Consider the following 14,724-nt stretch of genomic DNA (forward strand, 5'->3'; position numbering starts at 1 on the left):
TACGCCAATATTAGAGTAAAAATCAGACTATTGAATTATTCATCATAAATCAGCTGACAAGTGATTACACATATGTGTGGAGAAGCCAGTCTATTGCTGTATTTCCATAATCAGGTACTTGTGGATGAGAACACTGCGTGAGGTCTACTGTTCACAGAACTACTAGTTTTATCTGATAATTAAAATTGCAACAAATATTATTGAAAAGGATTTCTAAAATCATGAAAAGTGAGAAATGAAGTTTGTAGGAAATCAGCATTATTGACCGAGCGAAGTGAGGTCTAAGATTCAAGTCGACGGTTTGGCATTTCTCTTAATGTTTAAATGTTTATATGTTGCGCATTTACGGCGAAACGCAGTAATAGATTTTCATGAAATGTGACAGTTATGTTCCTTTTTTAATTGGGCGTCGACGTATATACAAGGTTTTTGGAAATGTTGCATTTCAAGGATAATATAAAAGGAAAAAGGAGCCTCCTTCATACGCCAATATTAGAGTAAAAATCAGACTATAGAATTATTCATCATAAATCAGCTGACAAGTGATTACACATATGTGTGGAGAAACCAGTCTATTACTGTATTTGTATAAGGTCTATAGTTTCAATCGAAGACCTTAAAGAGGTACCGTATGCATCTTTAAGCTGGGTTTACACCAAAGTTATTAACAAAATGTTAATAATTTAATCCTTATAGATTATATTAGATTGAACGGAAGTTGACAAACACACATGTTCATCATGTGTATGATAAGTTATGTTCAATCTAATATGATCTATAAGGATTGAGCTATTAACATTTAGTTAATAACTACTTTGGTCTAATCGCAGCTTTAAGGTCTTTGGTTTCAATATTTTGTTTTGCAGTCATGGTATTATTATGCGTGCCCATCAGTATCAGTATTCTCACATTCAAAAAAACTTATTTAATAGGTGATTAAAAATAAACAAATGAACTAAATAATGCTGGTGAAATTATAATATTTTCGATTGTAAAAAATTAATTCTCATCAGATAGAAAGATTATCACGGAACTGGATGAATTATCATATGGAATACAAATTCAAACGTGAACTGAGTTCGTTAACATTTAAAACAAGTAACATCAGGTACTTGTGGATGAGAATACTGCGTGAGGTCTACTGTTCACAGAACTACTAGTGGTAGTTTATTTTGTTAATTTCAACACATCGATTTTTCACCAACACGACAACACAGAATGTGCGTTCAAATGTTTCAAATTATAACATGGAAAAGATTCCCCTATTAATTATTATTTCCTCTTAGTACAGGTTTTAACTGAATAAGAATTAGGGTACTGTACTGAGAACATTTATACTGCTGTTGGAGCTTGGAGGTATAGAATTTCACGAATTGTAATATCGAATTCCTTGAAATATAATAAAGTACATAACAACTTAGAATCCATGAGTATTACAAAATAAGGAACTATCAGATATACCGTAATTGAATATTCTAAAAAAATGCATAATCTGGTTTCAATGTATTATCATTTAAAGCATTTGAAATGTTTTTGTATATCGGTTTATTTATTTAAATGCTCCGAAAGGAAATGCTCATTCACAATTCACATTCATCAATCTTGTTCTCATGTAGCTTGCCAGACAGAAAATTATTCTCTCATTATTTGAAAAAGTATAAATATATATTACATCTACTACTGCATCAGAGACCGCTCACGCATGAAACAGCGCAATGGCAAAAAAGTTCACTATGAAAACTGGATTATTGCTGTGTCAGGTACACCATGGATCAGTCAAGAATATCGCCAGGCCTGGAAGGGTTTTGGTTTAATCAAAATACTTTTTTTAAATTTGTTGAATAGGAATTGATATTGTGGAATTTCTCCATAATAATTGAAAAATACAGTTTTATCTTTGTAGATGTCACAAAAATAGAACTATGTTTTTTTTATTTCTCTTGAGAAAATATACAGATGATGATAAATAATAACAATTAACTTTATTTCTTCAATGTTATTTTCCATTACGAATTGCTTACTATTAAATCACTTTCTTCAATAACAGAAAATTTTATTTCTCGAAAAACACAATACAATTCAAAAGAAAGCAATATACGGCACACAATAATATTAAACAATTCAAATAGAATAATATAGGGCTACTATATTGTTAAAAGTAACAATACATCAAAATTATAATATGATTTTATTAATATATTATCATATCTGAATTCATTGTACCTTCCTGTAAGCAATTTTATTTCTGCATTTTATTTCATTTTTTAAATTTAACATTTCTTCTATACTTTTTTGGAAACTGATGTCTAGTTTTCCTCTAGAGTCTAGAGTGAAACTTTCAGTAGAATATTTTTCGGAGCGTTGCACTTCTCTTGAACTTTGAATATTTCGGCCCGCCCCGCTCCACCTCATGCCAACGTCGAAAGTGAGGATGGACGACTATTCAAATGTCTGCGGTCGTCTTGAATGGTTTCATTTGCAAGCGCTAAGCTCCTGTTCAATAGGCAAGAGGGATGGATTTGAGTGTAATAAGTGGGGTGAAAGCAATCTGCGCTCTAAGAGGTCTCAAGCATTATACTCAGCCTCTTTACTATGTCTTTCTTCTTTTATATTGGGCATTCACACCGTGAAATCTCTCTTCTCCAGTGCGCTATTCATTGGCAAACGAATAATGTATGTGCTTCAAGAACAGCAATTGAATTGCTTGCTTTACTCCGAACTTCCAAATAAATTGCAGCAATAAATCAACTACTCCTAACACTCCATCTATTAGTTGGACTTTTATTTTTAATACTATCTGATTAACCTAATTGATATCACAATCCTATAATAAGAAAATAATTCGCGTTAGGGTCCTAGTTTCTGTTGCAATTATATGCGTTGTGAAGTGGCTTATAGCAGTGAAGATAAAAAAGAGAAAGAGTTCTATCATGTGTGCTTATAGTGTTCTATCCTTTGTGATCTCTATGCACACCTCAGAGGGGAAAAAATATTGATATTTTACTTTTATAATTTTATGCGCTTCACGGTGTTCAACAGAAGTTCCTTCCAATACAAAATCGAGATGTTTTTTTTTGTAAAATACCAATGACAGCTTAGAAATTTCACTACTGTATATCTCCGCCGCTCCACTATGTTTTGACTCATTTGAATACATGCATTTCTGCATTTGAACACTTACATTTATTCATGCATTTCAACACGCTCAGCTAACTTTCACACTATAGTGAGGTCCACTTTATAATGGCAGTGGATAAAGATAGGAGAATAGCAATGTTGATTCTCTGCATTAATTTATTATATTTCTACACTGTCAAAAACATAATTGGCATCGTTGTGGACCTAGAAAAGGATAGTACTACCGGCTTTGTTGAATGATAGACAAGGATAGCAAAACCAAAGTTGAACAAATACTGTCATTATAACGTGGACCTCACTATACCTTCTACCCTCCACTATATTTGTTTTGATCCATATAAGTACTCAATTCTTGTAAATTTCTTTGAAAAAATTCATATTTTAATTTCTTAAATTCTTCTTGAAAATTTGAATTGAATAAGGCGTATGTTTGTATAATAAAGTACCGTACCGTACCTAGAGAATAGGCCTAATGAATGATACTTTTCTAATTTTATGAGACAGAAATCTTTATATTTTTTCATTTTCTCATTTCTTCCTGTATCCTGTAGCCTATGTGAGAGTGCATCATCATATTTTTAAGTAATTTTAAAGAAATACCTCATTTTTAATTTATGAAATTTATCAGATTCTTCTTCTTTTTGAATAATATTCATGCATGCATGACTATGAACAAACAAAATCATCTGAAAAACATTGTAAAATCAGCTGGATGGCCATATGAAGCCATACCGAGTTCCAAAGCTTCATCTTAAATACAATTAGAATTGAAAATGTAATGTTGATGTTTAAATGGTGAGAAGTGGTCATGCACGCAGTATGAAAAGAATCAATTTCTCTGTGATTCTTTAAAAAATCTTAAAAAATAATTTATCCTTGAAATCTTGTTAAAATTTTTCAACTTTTTTGTCTCTTGTAAATTGAACGGTTTTCGTGACATTTGCAATCAAAAATTTAAAATGGCCGCCATTTTGAAAATTTACATTGATATTATTTTTTTTTTCAATTTGAGTCTTCATAGCATAAATATCCATGTCAAATTTCAGATCAATACTACATTTCGTTCTTGAGATAAAAAATCTTAAGTGAAAAAAAACAAAATGACAGCTATAAGGATAACCGCTGAGTTTTGGACACTTCAAATATGACATTTGTAGTCTCCTATCATCCAGGTACAATACCCTAAAATGTTCGACACTACTTCTGAAATACTCTGTATAGCCCAGGATATATCTGTTACAGGCAGAAAAAACCGGATGTTATGAAGCTCAATAATGATCAGTTATATTATTATCAATTATGATCATGAAGATGGATTTTTCCAATATACAAGCGTGAAAGCAAAAAGTCGATAAATGCAACCAGCACCCTCATCCCTTTAGCACAAGAGATAGGGATCAGCACTTTTAATATGTTCACCTCATAACTGGTCCCAATAAAGTCAAAAATTGTGTTTAAAACATTCCATCCAAATTCCTTTGTCAATTGGTCTATTGTATAGGCCTAACTGAAGATTTTACACTCAACATCAAAGCTGATACAACAGTCATGGGAAATGCGTAAAATTGCTAAATTTTAAGACTACATCAAATTGAAGAGCTCTTTAGGATCATAATTTTCCATTCATTATACAAAAACTATAATCATAATATTATAATCATGACCATGGAGTCATGAATATAATCAGCATGAATCTTTTCAATCGATTCTTATAAGAATTTATAAGATAAAACACTATAGCAATAAATTGGAGGCAAACTAGTTTTTTCAAAAAAGCCGCACCTTCAAAAAAGCGCATATCTCGGGAACTATAAAAGGTATAACAAAATGTGTGGTATGAATATTGTGGGAAATTATGTAAGCTTCAATTATTATGTATTGAATAGTCATGTCTGTATAATGCATATAGTTTCCGAGTTATTTGCTAGAAACCAAAAAATGGTACCTTTGCATCACCTCCACCTCACCATTAGCACAGGGGGTAGTGGTGGTGTATTTATTTTATATGTTTACCTCGTTACTACCCTAAAAAAAACCGGTGGGGACAAAAATTGTCACCCAAACTTTTCTTACTATATAGGCTTTTTGAGCATTCATTGCCTGGACTATTCAAAGAATAATGAATATTTTAACATCAGTAGCTTATAATATTTTGGATGCGGAAAATCAAATTTTCATTCTGAATAATCTATGGTTCGATTAAAACTCGAATTTTGAAAGCTATCAAAAGTTTTTATCAAGTTCCTGATCGCCGATTATTGTCGGTCAATAATAATATAATATGCGAGACTTCTTGAACTTTCTTCTTCGAAATGCGCAAGTGCAATAAATAAAATCCCCATAGATTTTCTTCAAACTTGAATTCATATCAGACAGTGGCGCTCCAAGTAGCTTTCTTCAACTCTCAACAGATGGCTCTACCACACTGTTTTATGTATTTCAGTGAAAGTGGAATTTCATGATAGAATTGTCCAAAATGATAGGATAAACAAGAAAAGATATTTTTTTCAATTTATTACATTAGAATAGAGTAATATTTATAATACAATTACAAAATTAATTTTTGAAGGTTGAAAAAATCCTCAACAAGTGCTGCCACCAGACGAGAAAAATATAGATTAGTTTTACGCATTGCCAAGAGCACAACACGCAGGTCAGAAATTTACGTCACATTGGATGAGGTTTTCTTGTCGTCTATTCTAGTGAAAGACATTTGACGGAATAATGGTTTTCTAAGTTCAGATGATCATATTTATGGTGTAGTGCACTTTTCACTTGATATTAGGTGGATATCAACCAATAATGGTTGGAAAATACTTGTTACTAGCAGCTTATATCGGATTTGTTGCATCAACGAACGGGACTACAGGAACATTTCCAAATGGAGGTAGGCCATAATGGGATAAACTTGAATTTTTTGTTGTGTACATTGAGTTGAAGCTTTTGGTGAACAGAGTGTTCACTAATTTCTTTCAATATTTTGAGTTCTTTTAATTTTGTAACTTTTATAAAACTGCTCATTAAAGACCAATTTAATACTGTTATCTTATCAGAGTTAATCAAAATGCATAGATCCGTTGTTGGGACGTTGGGGACGATGAATCACTACCGTACCAGCATTGCCCAGAAAGTGGGATATTATGCTTTACACATGCGATTGATTATTCTAAATTCTTCATAAAACGTCATGCTTTCATTAAAATTCTTTATTTTTGACTCATTTAGAATGTCAATTTATCATTTTGGTTAACATTTTCTATTCTAAGTAGAGAATTGTGAGTATTGTAAGATAATCTTGGCGCTGTCACGAAGCGGCTTTATAAGCTACGGTGTTCCAAGTTTATCTTACTCAATTTAGGTTACTACCTATGTTGGTCTTTTGACAGCCTTCTGTTGCTGTTTTATGAAATTGGCAGATTATCTAAGTTGCTAAATCTGAAAACATTGTATTGTTTAAAATGTTATTTTAAGAAGAAAAATTACAAACTAAACTTGAACATATTACCTCAAATTATTTTGTTTCAATGATCTAGCTTTCTAAGTCAACTACTAAATTTACTACTACTGTACCTTATACTAATAATATATTACCCTAAACTATTAATTTATAAAATCGTATTTTCATTGTATAATTCTTTTGTCAAAACAATAGAGTAGGATAGCGTTAAAATCAAGTTTTATTTGAGGTGGCCCTAGTTCGGGGACAGTTCCGTATCTGGTAAACGTGCTTTCTGTATTAAAAATATCAAATGTAGCATTGTTATACAATATTATACTACACGGTGTATTTTGTATAGTATTAAAATATTAGATTTCAAATAAAAAACCTAACCTACCGGTATGCGATCACCTTCAAAAAATTAAAAAACGTAATACGGTAGACTACTGTACTTTTAAGTTTTGAACAATATGTTATTTTGATATACTATCAATAATTTCAAAATCAATACATACGGTACACCAGATGCAGAACTGTACCCCCTAGTGCAAATAAACTTCCAATGTGGATTCCAGTATTTACTTATTAAAAACAACCAAAACAATGGTTTCCAATATAATTAAAATATTACAAAGATAATAACAACTAAGTTATGGTCTACTAAGTAAATTACATGAAAAAACTTTACCAAACATCGTTTGGTAATTTATAAACATTACGTTTGTAATTTTTGATAAATACAAACTATATAAATGAATTAACTAAAGCTGGGTTTACACCAAAGTTATTAACAAAATGTTAATAACGTAATCCTTGAAGATTCTATTAGATTGAACTGAACTTGACAAACACATTTATGTTCATCATGTGTATGATAAGTAGTTATATTCAATCTAATAGAATCTATAAGGATTAAGTTATTAACATTTTGTTAACGCAGCTTTACCGGCATCATTGGGAATATAAATAGCTTTTATATTAAAAGGTTAGGTGAATGTGGAAAACTAAAAATTAATAAACCTAATCACATATCAAAACTGGTAACAATATTATAATAATGTTAACCAACTATGTAAATGTTTTCTAAAAGGAAAGAAATTGAATTAAATGTAAAAATATTCACGTTGAGATATGCGATACATTTGAGCTGTCCACCTAACCATTAAGCTGCCACACCGTTCAAATTTGTCTTGACTTTTGTTAGAATAACTTAACAGTAGGCCTACCTTCTGTTATTATATTGTTCATCATTTGGCATCCAGTATTGTTTCACCCTAATCCCCTGGAATATTTTGTAATTTCTTTTAAAATAAATAATGCTCTACATACAGTGGTAATGTGCTTTCAATAAGAAGTACTAAATCATCATTCCCCTAGTAGGTGTTTTGTCTTGGTATTTCCAGTCTCTTCAACGCATCCTGATAATCTGGATGTTTTTTGGGACGCCAACATTTAGATTTGGGTTTACAGTTGTTTGTCTTCTCATTTTTGGTTCATATACATCCTATTGTCAAAAACAGAGCTTCACCTTTGCACCGTTGGTTCCAAACTTTTTAAATCTTCTTAAAATTGTAAATCTAATATTAATATGAAATGGGATTAATGAGATTTAGAGAGACTAGAATCTAATGTATAGATATGTAATTCAGTCTTCAAGTAATTTACAATTTATTTGAGTCACATTATCAATGTTACTCAGGTGATTAGTCTGTAGTTGGTGCTTATGTTGGCACGAAGCGCTGTTTAGTTTCTATGTCGCTTACTTTCAAACGCCCAAATGAATAAAACTTTGTAAATAAAAAAGTAGGCTCTGGTCAGATTCATAAAAATAATATTGAATGTATCTACTGATTTTCAGAGTGATATTTTACTTGTATTTTAAAAACGTTGTTTTTGGGTATTTACGCCCAAACTAGTTAGGATGTCGGTCCTGTTGGGGTTCTTTGTTCGTAATGTGCTGTCACTGCCTGTAATGTATTTTATTTGAGCTTTTTTAAATTCAGTTCTTGAAAAATACTAAAAATTGTTACATATCAGTTCTGTTGGTTAGCCTATTAGGATTAAAAAACGTTTTAACGAAAATGCTATCTCCAAGTTAATAACTATATTAATTGTATAGATATTTGCTTCTTATTATGGTAAAAATAATCCTAATGAAAATAATGTGGTAAAAATGACGTAGTATCGTTGATAGAAAAGTTATATGTGACAAGGTTTGTTGAGTGCTGCTATTAAGTTTCATAGCTTTCTGATCGTTCTGTATAGGCCATCTTTATGTTGTTAATCCTAATAATATCTATCTTCTAACTCCTGATTGTCGATCTAAAAATAAAATACACGTGTCAGTCTTGAATTACGTTGATCTTTCATTAAATCTTATTCCAAAATAGATTGCAAATATTTGATTGTTTGCTCCAATGTTGAGTACTTATTAATTCTTTTAATGATAGGATAAGTTGTTGAAATAACTCATCGTAGATATAACCGATTTTTTTGTATCAATGCATTTGTAATGATGGCTCTCTTTAAACTCGATGAGCCAGCCATTCATATCTTTTTTAAATAGGAAATGAGTCACTATTTATTTGAAGATTGTGATTTGATGACAATAGGAAATATCGTGCTTGGATCTTATCACAACACCTCGAACTAATATGACTAATTAAGTTCATTCAAAAATATTGAATGCTCATTATTAGTCTTCTCATATAAGTTGAATAGATGTGTAAGTGTGAAGTGTGATCTTTCTAGAATTCTATTCAACTAATACGGTTCAATTCCATAAGCAAGACCGCAGATCAAAATGTAATATAATATTATTATAGTTTAGTTATCTATTGCTAGGCGCAACAAATCTCGCATTGGTGTGCCCATTTTACAAAAAAAAACGATTTGTATAAAAATGAAGTATTAGCCAATTTTTGGTTAATCGTCTCAGTTTATTGTATTTTGATATTGAATAAGTTTCGAAATACTGTATTTCAAAGCAGAACACAAACACGTGAACCGTGATCGTTTTATTCTTATTTGGTACTCTTAGTTTCTTAAATATTTTTGTATATTCTATATTTTTAAATCGAATTTATTTAAAATAAGTAATTTAACATGATAATTCTAACGGTGTCATAAGATGATGATGATAATGATGACATTACATTAATAGTGGAAACAGAGCTAATATAAACGTGATGTATGGCTTGAGCAATAACATTTTCATGAATTATAATTTGTTGAAATTTAATTATTTGAAAAGCAATAATACTCAATCAAATTGTTACCTTATTTTTCTCTCCCTATCATTTTTATGAAATACTTATTGAATCAATCAATATACAGAATAGCAGGTCATGTCTCATGCATTCTCTAAATTCAATAATAGAGTATCTAGAAAGTTCTAAATTACGTTTACAACATATTTTTTAGTACTTATACCAAGTTTAACTTATTGAAAAATAGTCGAAAACGTATTTGATCTTGACCAATGACCTATAGACCTATCTCAGCAACTAGCTAATGTTTGATGCAGTCGGTGTGTATACTTGAATAAATATCATGAACTAGAGCTCGATGGAGGCGTTGTTTTATTATACACTAGAGTCTCGATTAACCGAGTCTCGGTCAACCGAGGTTCCGTGTTAACCGAGCCTCGGATCGGCCAAGGTCAAGGTCAGTTTGGCAGCTAAGAAGCGAAGCAGTTCGATTACACAAAGAACTGTCAAAGATTTTTTCAAACCTTTGTAACTTTTTAATACTTTAAAGTATGTACTACTATTATCTAGTTGTGTGGTTTTGAATATAGTTCATGTTGGTGTACATCACATGGTACGTATTTTTATTTGATTTCCTTAACCGTTTATTTAGATTAGGCCCTCCGTGTTAACCGAGTATTTGACTATCCGAGGTTGTAGCGGTCCCGATTAACTCGGTTAATCGGGACTCTAGTGTATAATTAGAATGATCGGGTAAGACGTATTTTCACCTGTCTGAAGCCCAATTAATTTACAGTAGACAGGCCTAAGCAAGCCATAGAAGTTGGGACCAGTTCCGATCGTTTAAAGTATAAAGTTTCTGTGAAATCGATACCTTACATGAATAATCTTATATTGCATTCATTTGCGTATGCTGCAAATTGCGCTGATGACCCAATTCCACTTTTTCGTTGCAGTATTCAAATGAGGTGTTCTGAAGCGACTTGCAGTTTCATCAAATTTCTCTTTTACTTTTAGATTGATGATATATTTTCTGTATTCAAAATCTATTTAACGTATAGGATACTTTTTGTTAATATTTTGTATGTATTTCGAGTGACTAAAATTTGATTTGATTATGATTTTTGTCTGATTAAACACTTGGCCGGTACAACTATTAATTTAAACCTATAACACTACCTGTACAACTTCTGATACTCATGAAATACTGTTGTAGGTCCACCATTCATATACATAGTTGGGTCGAAAAAACTTTAGTTGTTCCACGACCATTCATTGATCATTTAGTTTATTTCCTTTCACGCTGATCTCCATTGACAAGTAAAGTTGGAGTTTCAAAATACTTGAGTAAAACTATATATAACACCAATAACAGATTCTTATTTTCCTTTTTTTTTTTGAGGGTTTGAATTTTTATTTACACCGAAAACCTTGATTTTCATTTAAAAAGATTATTAGTTGTGCTAAAGATGACCCTTGGTCACGGTGACGTTTCTATTTTTCATTTATTTCTATGCTGAGTAGCTTACCTGTATTATTTTCCTTATCGGAAATGCCAGCCGCTTGGATGCAAGTAAAACGCAGCTACTGCTTTACTGTTTTCAAACTCAAAATTTATGTTACGCCACAAGTAGAAGGAGGGTATGATCTAATTCTTCCCCATGCTCCACAAAAAAAGCTCAGAATCTCCGTTTGGTCTTGAGGTTTATAGAAGAATTTTCGATCGTCAATAAATCATTGTCATTACCATTAATTGAAGGGAAAATGAAGTTAGTGTACTAAAAATTAATAGATGCTCACTAATTAGCTGATTCTTGTTGAAAGTGATGAAATTATTGATTACGGTTGTTTGCTTATCAATAAAGAGCAAGGAAGTTTCGCGCTTCTAGTTGGAGGATATGGTTTGGAAGTTTGGAGGAAAACAGCTCATGAAAGGTCGATCAGAGTAATATGGGTAGTGTGGCTGGAAATTGGTTGTACTTGCGATATTCTGAAAACGTTTCCACATGAACACAAGTTGAATAATTTATTTTGCCAGAAGTTGAAAGAGGCTTGAAAGTTCTTCAAGAAATCATCCCATCTCATAATGTAGCTTACTGAAGTAAAAGTTCAAAATCATTCTAAAACGCATTGAATCAATCTACTTTATCCAGTTTCTGGTCTTTATTCCAATAATTCTTCATTTCAATAGGTACTGTATCTTGAATTTCACACAAGGCAGCATAAGTTCTTATTATTTAGCCTTGTGAAGCTTCAAGGTGATTTGTAAGCTTGCGTTATCTAAATTTGTTTGAAAAGCAAACACTGCAAAAAGTACATTTAGATTGAATTATATACCCACTACTAATATCAATAACCATTATAGTATCTTAAAATTTTAGCAGTGCTTGTTATAAATTTCAAAAATACAGGAATTATATTGTTGGAACGAAGTAGAACGGGTATAAATCATTGAACATGTAAGATGAAAGTAACAAATATTATAAAAGCAGCTGCGAGGATGAAACTCAGGACCGTCATCCAATTCTAATTATCATAATAATCTTATTTATGCTGATTTTGCGCTTTAAATATAATTTTTATAATCTGCCACTGAATACGTGTTATCCATAGAAACTAGATAACCCTTCTATGGTGTTATTCAAGACGAAAAGTAGTTGAATGCATAATTTGATTCAGGCAATCGATCAGCATTTCCTATTTATTCAACTTGTGTCGTGTCATCAAATCTATTGATCATGAGAATTATTATTTTGGTTGAAAGGGTAATTGTATTGCATTTTTTAGGTCTACTAATTTATAAATTTCATTTAGTGGCTACATCCGGGGTAGTTCAACTCAGTTTAGGGCACTTACCCAGTTTTTCGAATTTCAATGTTAAGTTTATATTCTCTCCTCTCTTTAGAATGTTCCATGAGAATCAGTCATAATAAAGTCATTAGAATTAGTCTAAGGTTATTTGATGTCATCATTCAATTGAGAATATCATCTTTTTGTCCAAGAATGAAGTGAAAAGACTTGTAAAGAAGCCTTTACTCTATAAGTTATTCTAGTTTCTAGTCTACCGTACATAACAGTCTTCAGGTAGAAAAAATCTATAATATTTAAATCAATAGAAATATATGTTACGTGAAGATGAATACGTATCAATTTGAGTTATTAACTGATCAAATACTTTGAATGCATTGCTCTCTATAATTTATTGTCTTCTATCAAAGTTTATTTCTATTTTGTTTGAAAATCGGCATTGTAGGAACACTTTTATCTTTCCTTCGTAGCATTTTTTTTACAATTTCTGAACAATGTCAGATCGTTTTTCTCTCCAAATGTGCACTCAACTCAAATGAACAAGTTACAAATGATTTACACATCAGTAGTTAATTGTTAGATTGTTACTTGATAGTGCATATTGATAACCAAAAAGTAAGTCACTAATCAAGTTTTTGTAGTTGAGATTCAACAATTTTTCATACATCTTTTATATTTCAAATCCCATCTCTATTTTTTTTTTTTTTTTTGAAAAAACTCACTTATCGAGACTATATATAAAGTAGCCTACAGTAATGATAGTAATTTATAGTATGCATAATAAAATGAACTTTGTTGTGTTCTGTATTTTCAAAAGGCATTTATGATAATTTTTATTAGTTCTCCTGTGTCCATATATTCCATGTATGAAAGCTCTTAATACCGTCATAGCTTTCGTGCCTTTTTGCACTCACAATGACACACCTTCTTGATCGCTGCCAACAAATTTCTTTGTCGTTCCATCCAATAGAGCTGCTGTTTTCAGAATTGGCAGTCTGGAAGCCAATCTATGTGAATAGCCTGACAAGAAGCCTATCGAGTTATTTTCTTGTTTAGTGGTACCATGATCCATGACGAAGCTTTCTATGTACAGTACTTCTTTGTTTTCTTCGTTGAAATATGATTTTTCAGATAGGCTGACCTACTTTGTTGGCATTTTAGGATGTATTGATTCACAATTTACTTGAATTATATAGGTTCAGATAATTTTATCAAATTTACTAGAAGACATCCCCAAGATAATTAATTCTTGAGTAATTCAAGATGACTAATTCTTGAGTAAAACGTCTTCCGTTAATCAGTGTTGTAATGTTTGCTTTCGCTCATTTTATCTTCAATTGAATAGTTTTTGAATTGAAAAAAAATATCTTCGGCCAGATTATTGATAATTTTTGTCTAAGCTTGCATGTTGCCTGTCCGTCATCATCTCATCTCCATGAAACTCTTGCGCCCAACTTTTGATAAACATGCATTAGAAATTTGTTGCCGACTAAAATCTTGCAATTGTTGGTTTCGCACAGTCTATAAAACAAAGATAGCATCATCATAAAATGTTAAATCCAAACCACTTAGTGCCGATTGCACAAAAGCCGGTTAAATTTAAATCGTGATTAATTCTACAAGAACCAATCAGGCGTCTTATCAAAAGACCTTCTCTGATTGGTTCTCGTGAAAATTCAACTGGCTTTTGTGCAACCGGGCCATAATGTGTGTTAATTTGTGTTGCATCAATGAAATACCACAATGATTGTAGGTGAATTAGTTTTTCTCATGAAGCATTGTATCAATAATTAATAGTTGGTTATCATGACAATTTTTCCATATCTAGATTAATATACAATAAAGGCTCGTCATAAAAAAAACGTAGATCAGTCAAATTTTCTGTTGAATTTATGAGATTTTCAGGCATCTGTTATCAAGCCTCTAAAAGTCTAATGACAAATTGAATGCACTGCTTTCGTTATTACACGCTTCTTACTCATGTGAACCAAACGACTTCAATCAAAATTTATTATTGTCAATTCACAATAAGATGATGTAGTGAGGTTGATTAATGATTTTCTTGCTTTTTGATGATGAAACAGACAAATCGATTTTAATTGTTGGTAAGCTGTAGAAACGACCTCCTCA

At 31.4% G+C, this 14,724-nt stretch overlaps 1 protein-coding gene across 2 annotated transcripts in view; it reads left to right on the forward strand.

The window, feature by feature from the left end:
• The first annotated feature begins 5,753 nt into the window (after nt 1-5,753).
• Nucleotides 5,754-14,724, forward strand: part of LOC111056148 (calsyntenin-1) — a 41,422-nt gene continuing 32,451 nt past the window's right edge. Inside the window, exon 1 of one of the 2 annotated variants that reach the window (XM_022343481.2) lies at nt 5,754-6,025. In XM_022343481.2, the coding sequence (XP_022199173.2) occupies nt 5,941-6,025 (85 nt within the window). In that variant the 5' untranslated portion in view covers nt 5,754-5,940. The remainder of the gene's footprint in view (nt 6,026-14,724) is intronic. The other variant, XM_022343480.2, reaches the window with a different exon arrangement.

This window comes from Nilaparvata lugens, chromosome 1, assembly GCF_014356525.2.
Source record: "Nilaparvata lugens isolate BPH chromosome 1, ASM1435652v1, whole genome shotgun sequence".
Classification (NCBI taxonomy): Eukaryota; Metazoa; Arthropoda; class Insecta; order Hemiptera; family Delphacidae; genus Nilaparvata; species Nilaparvata lugens.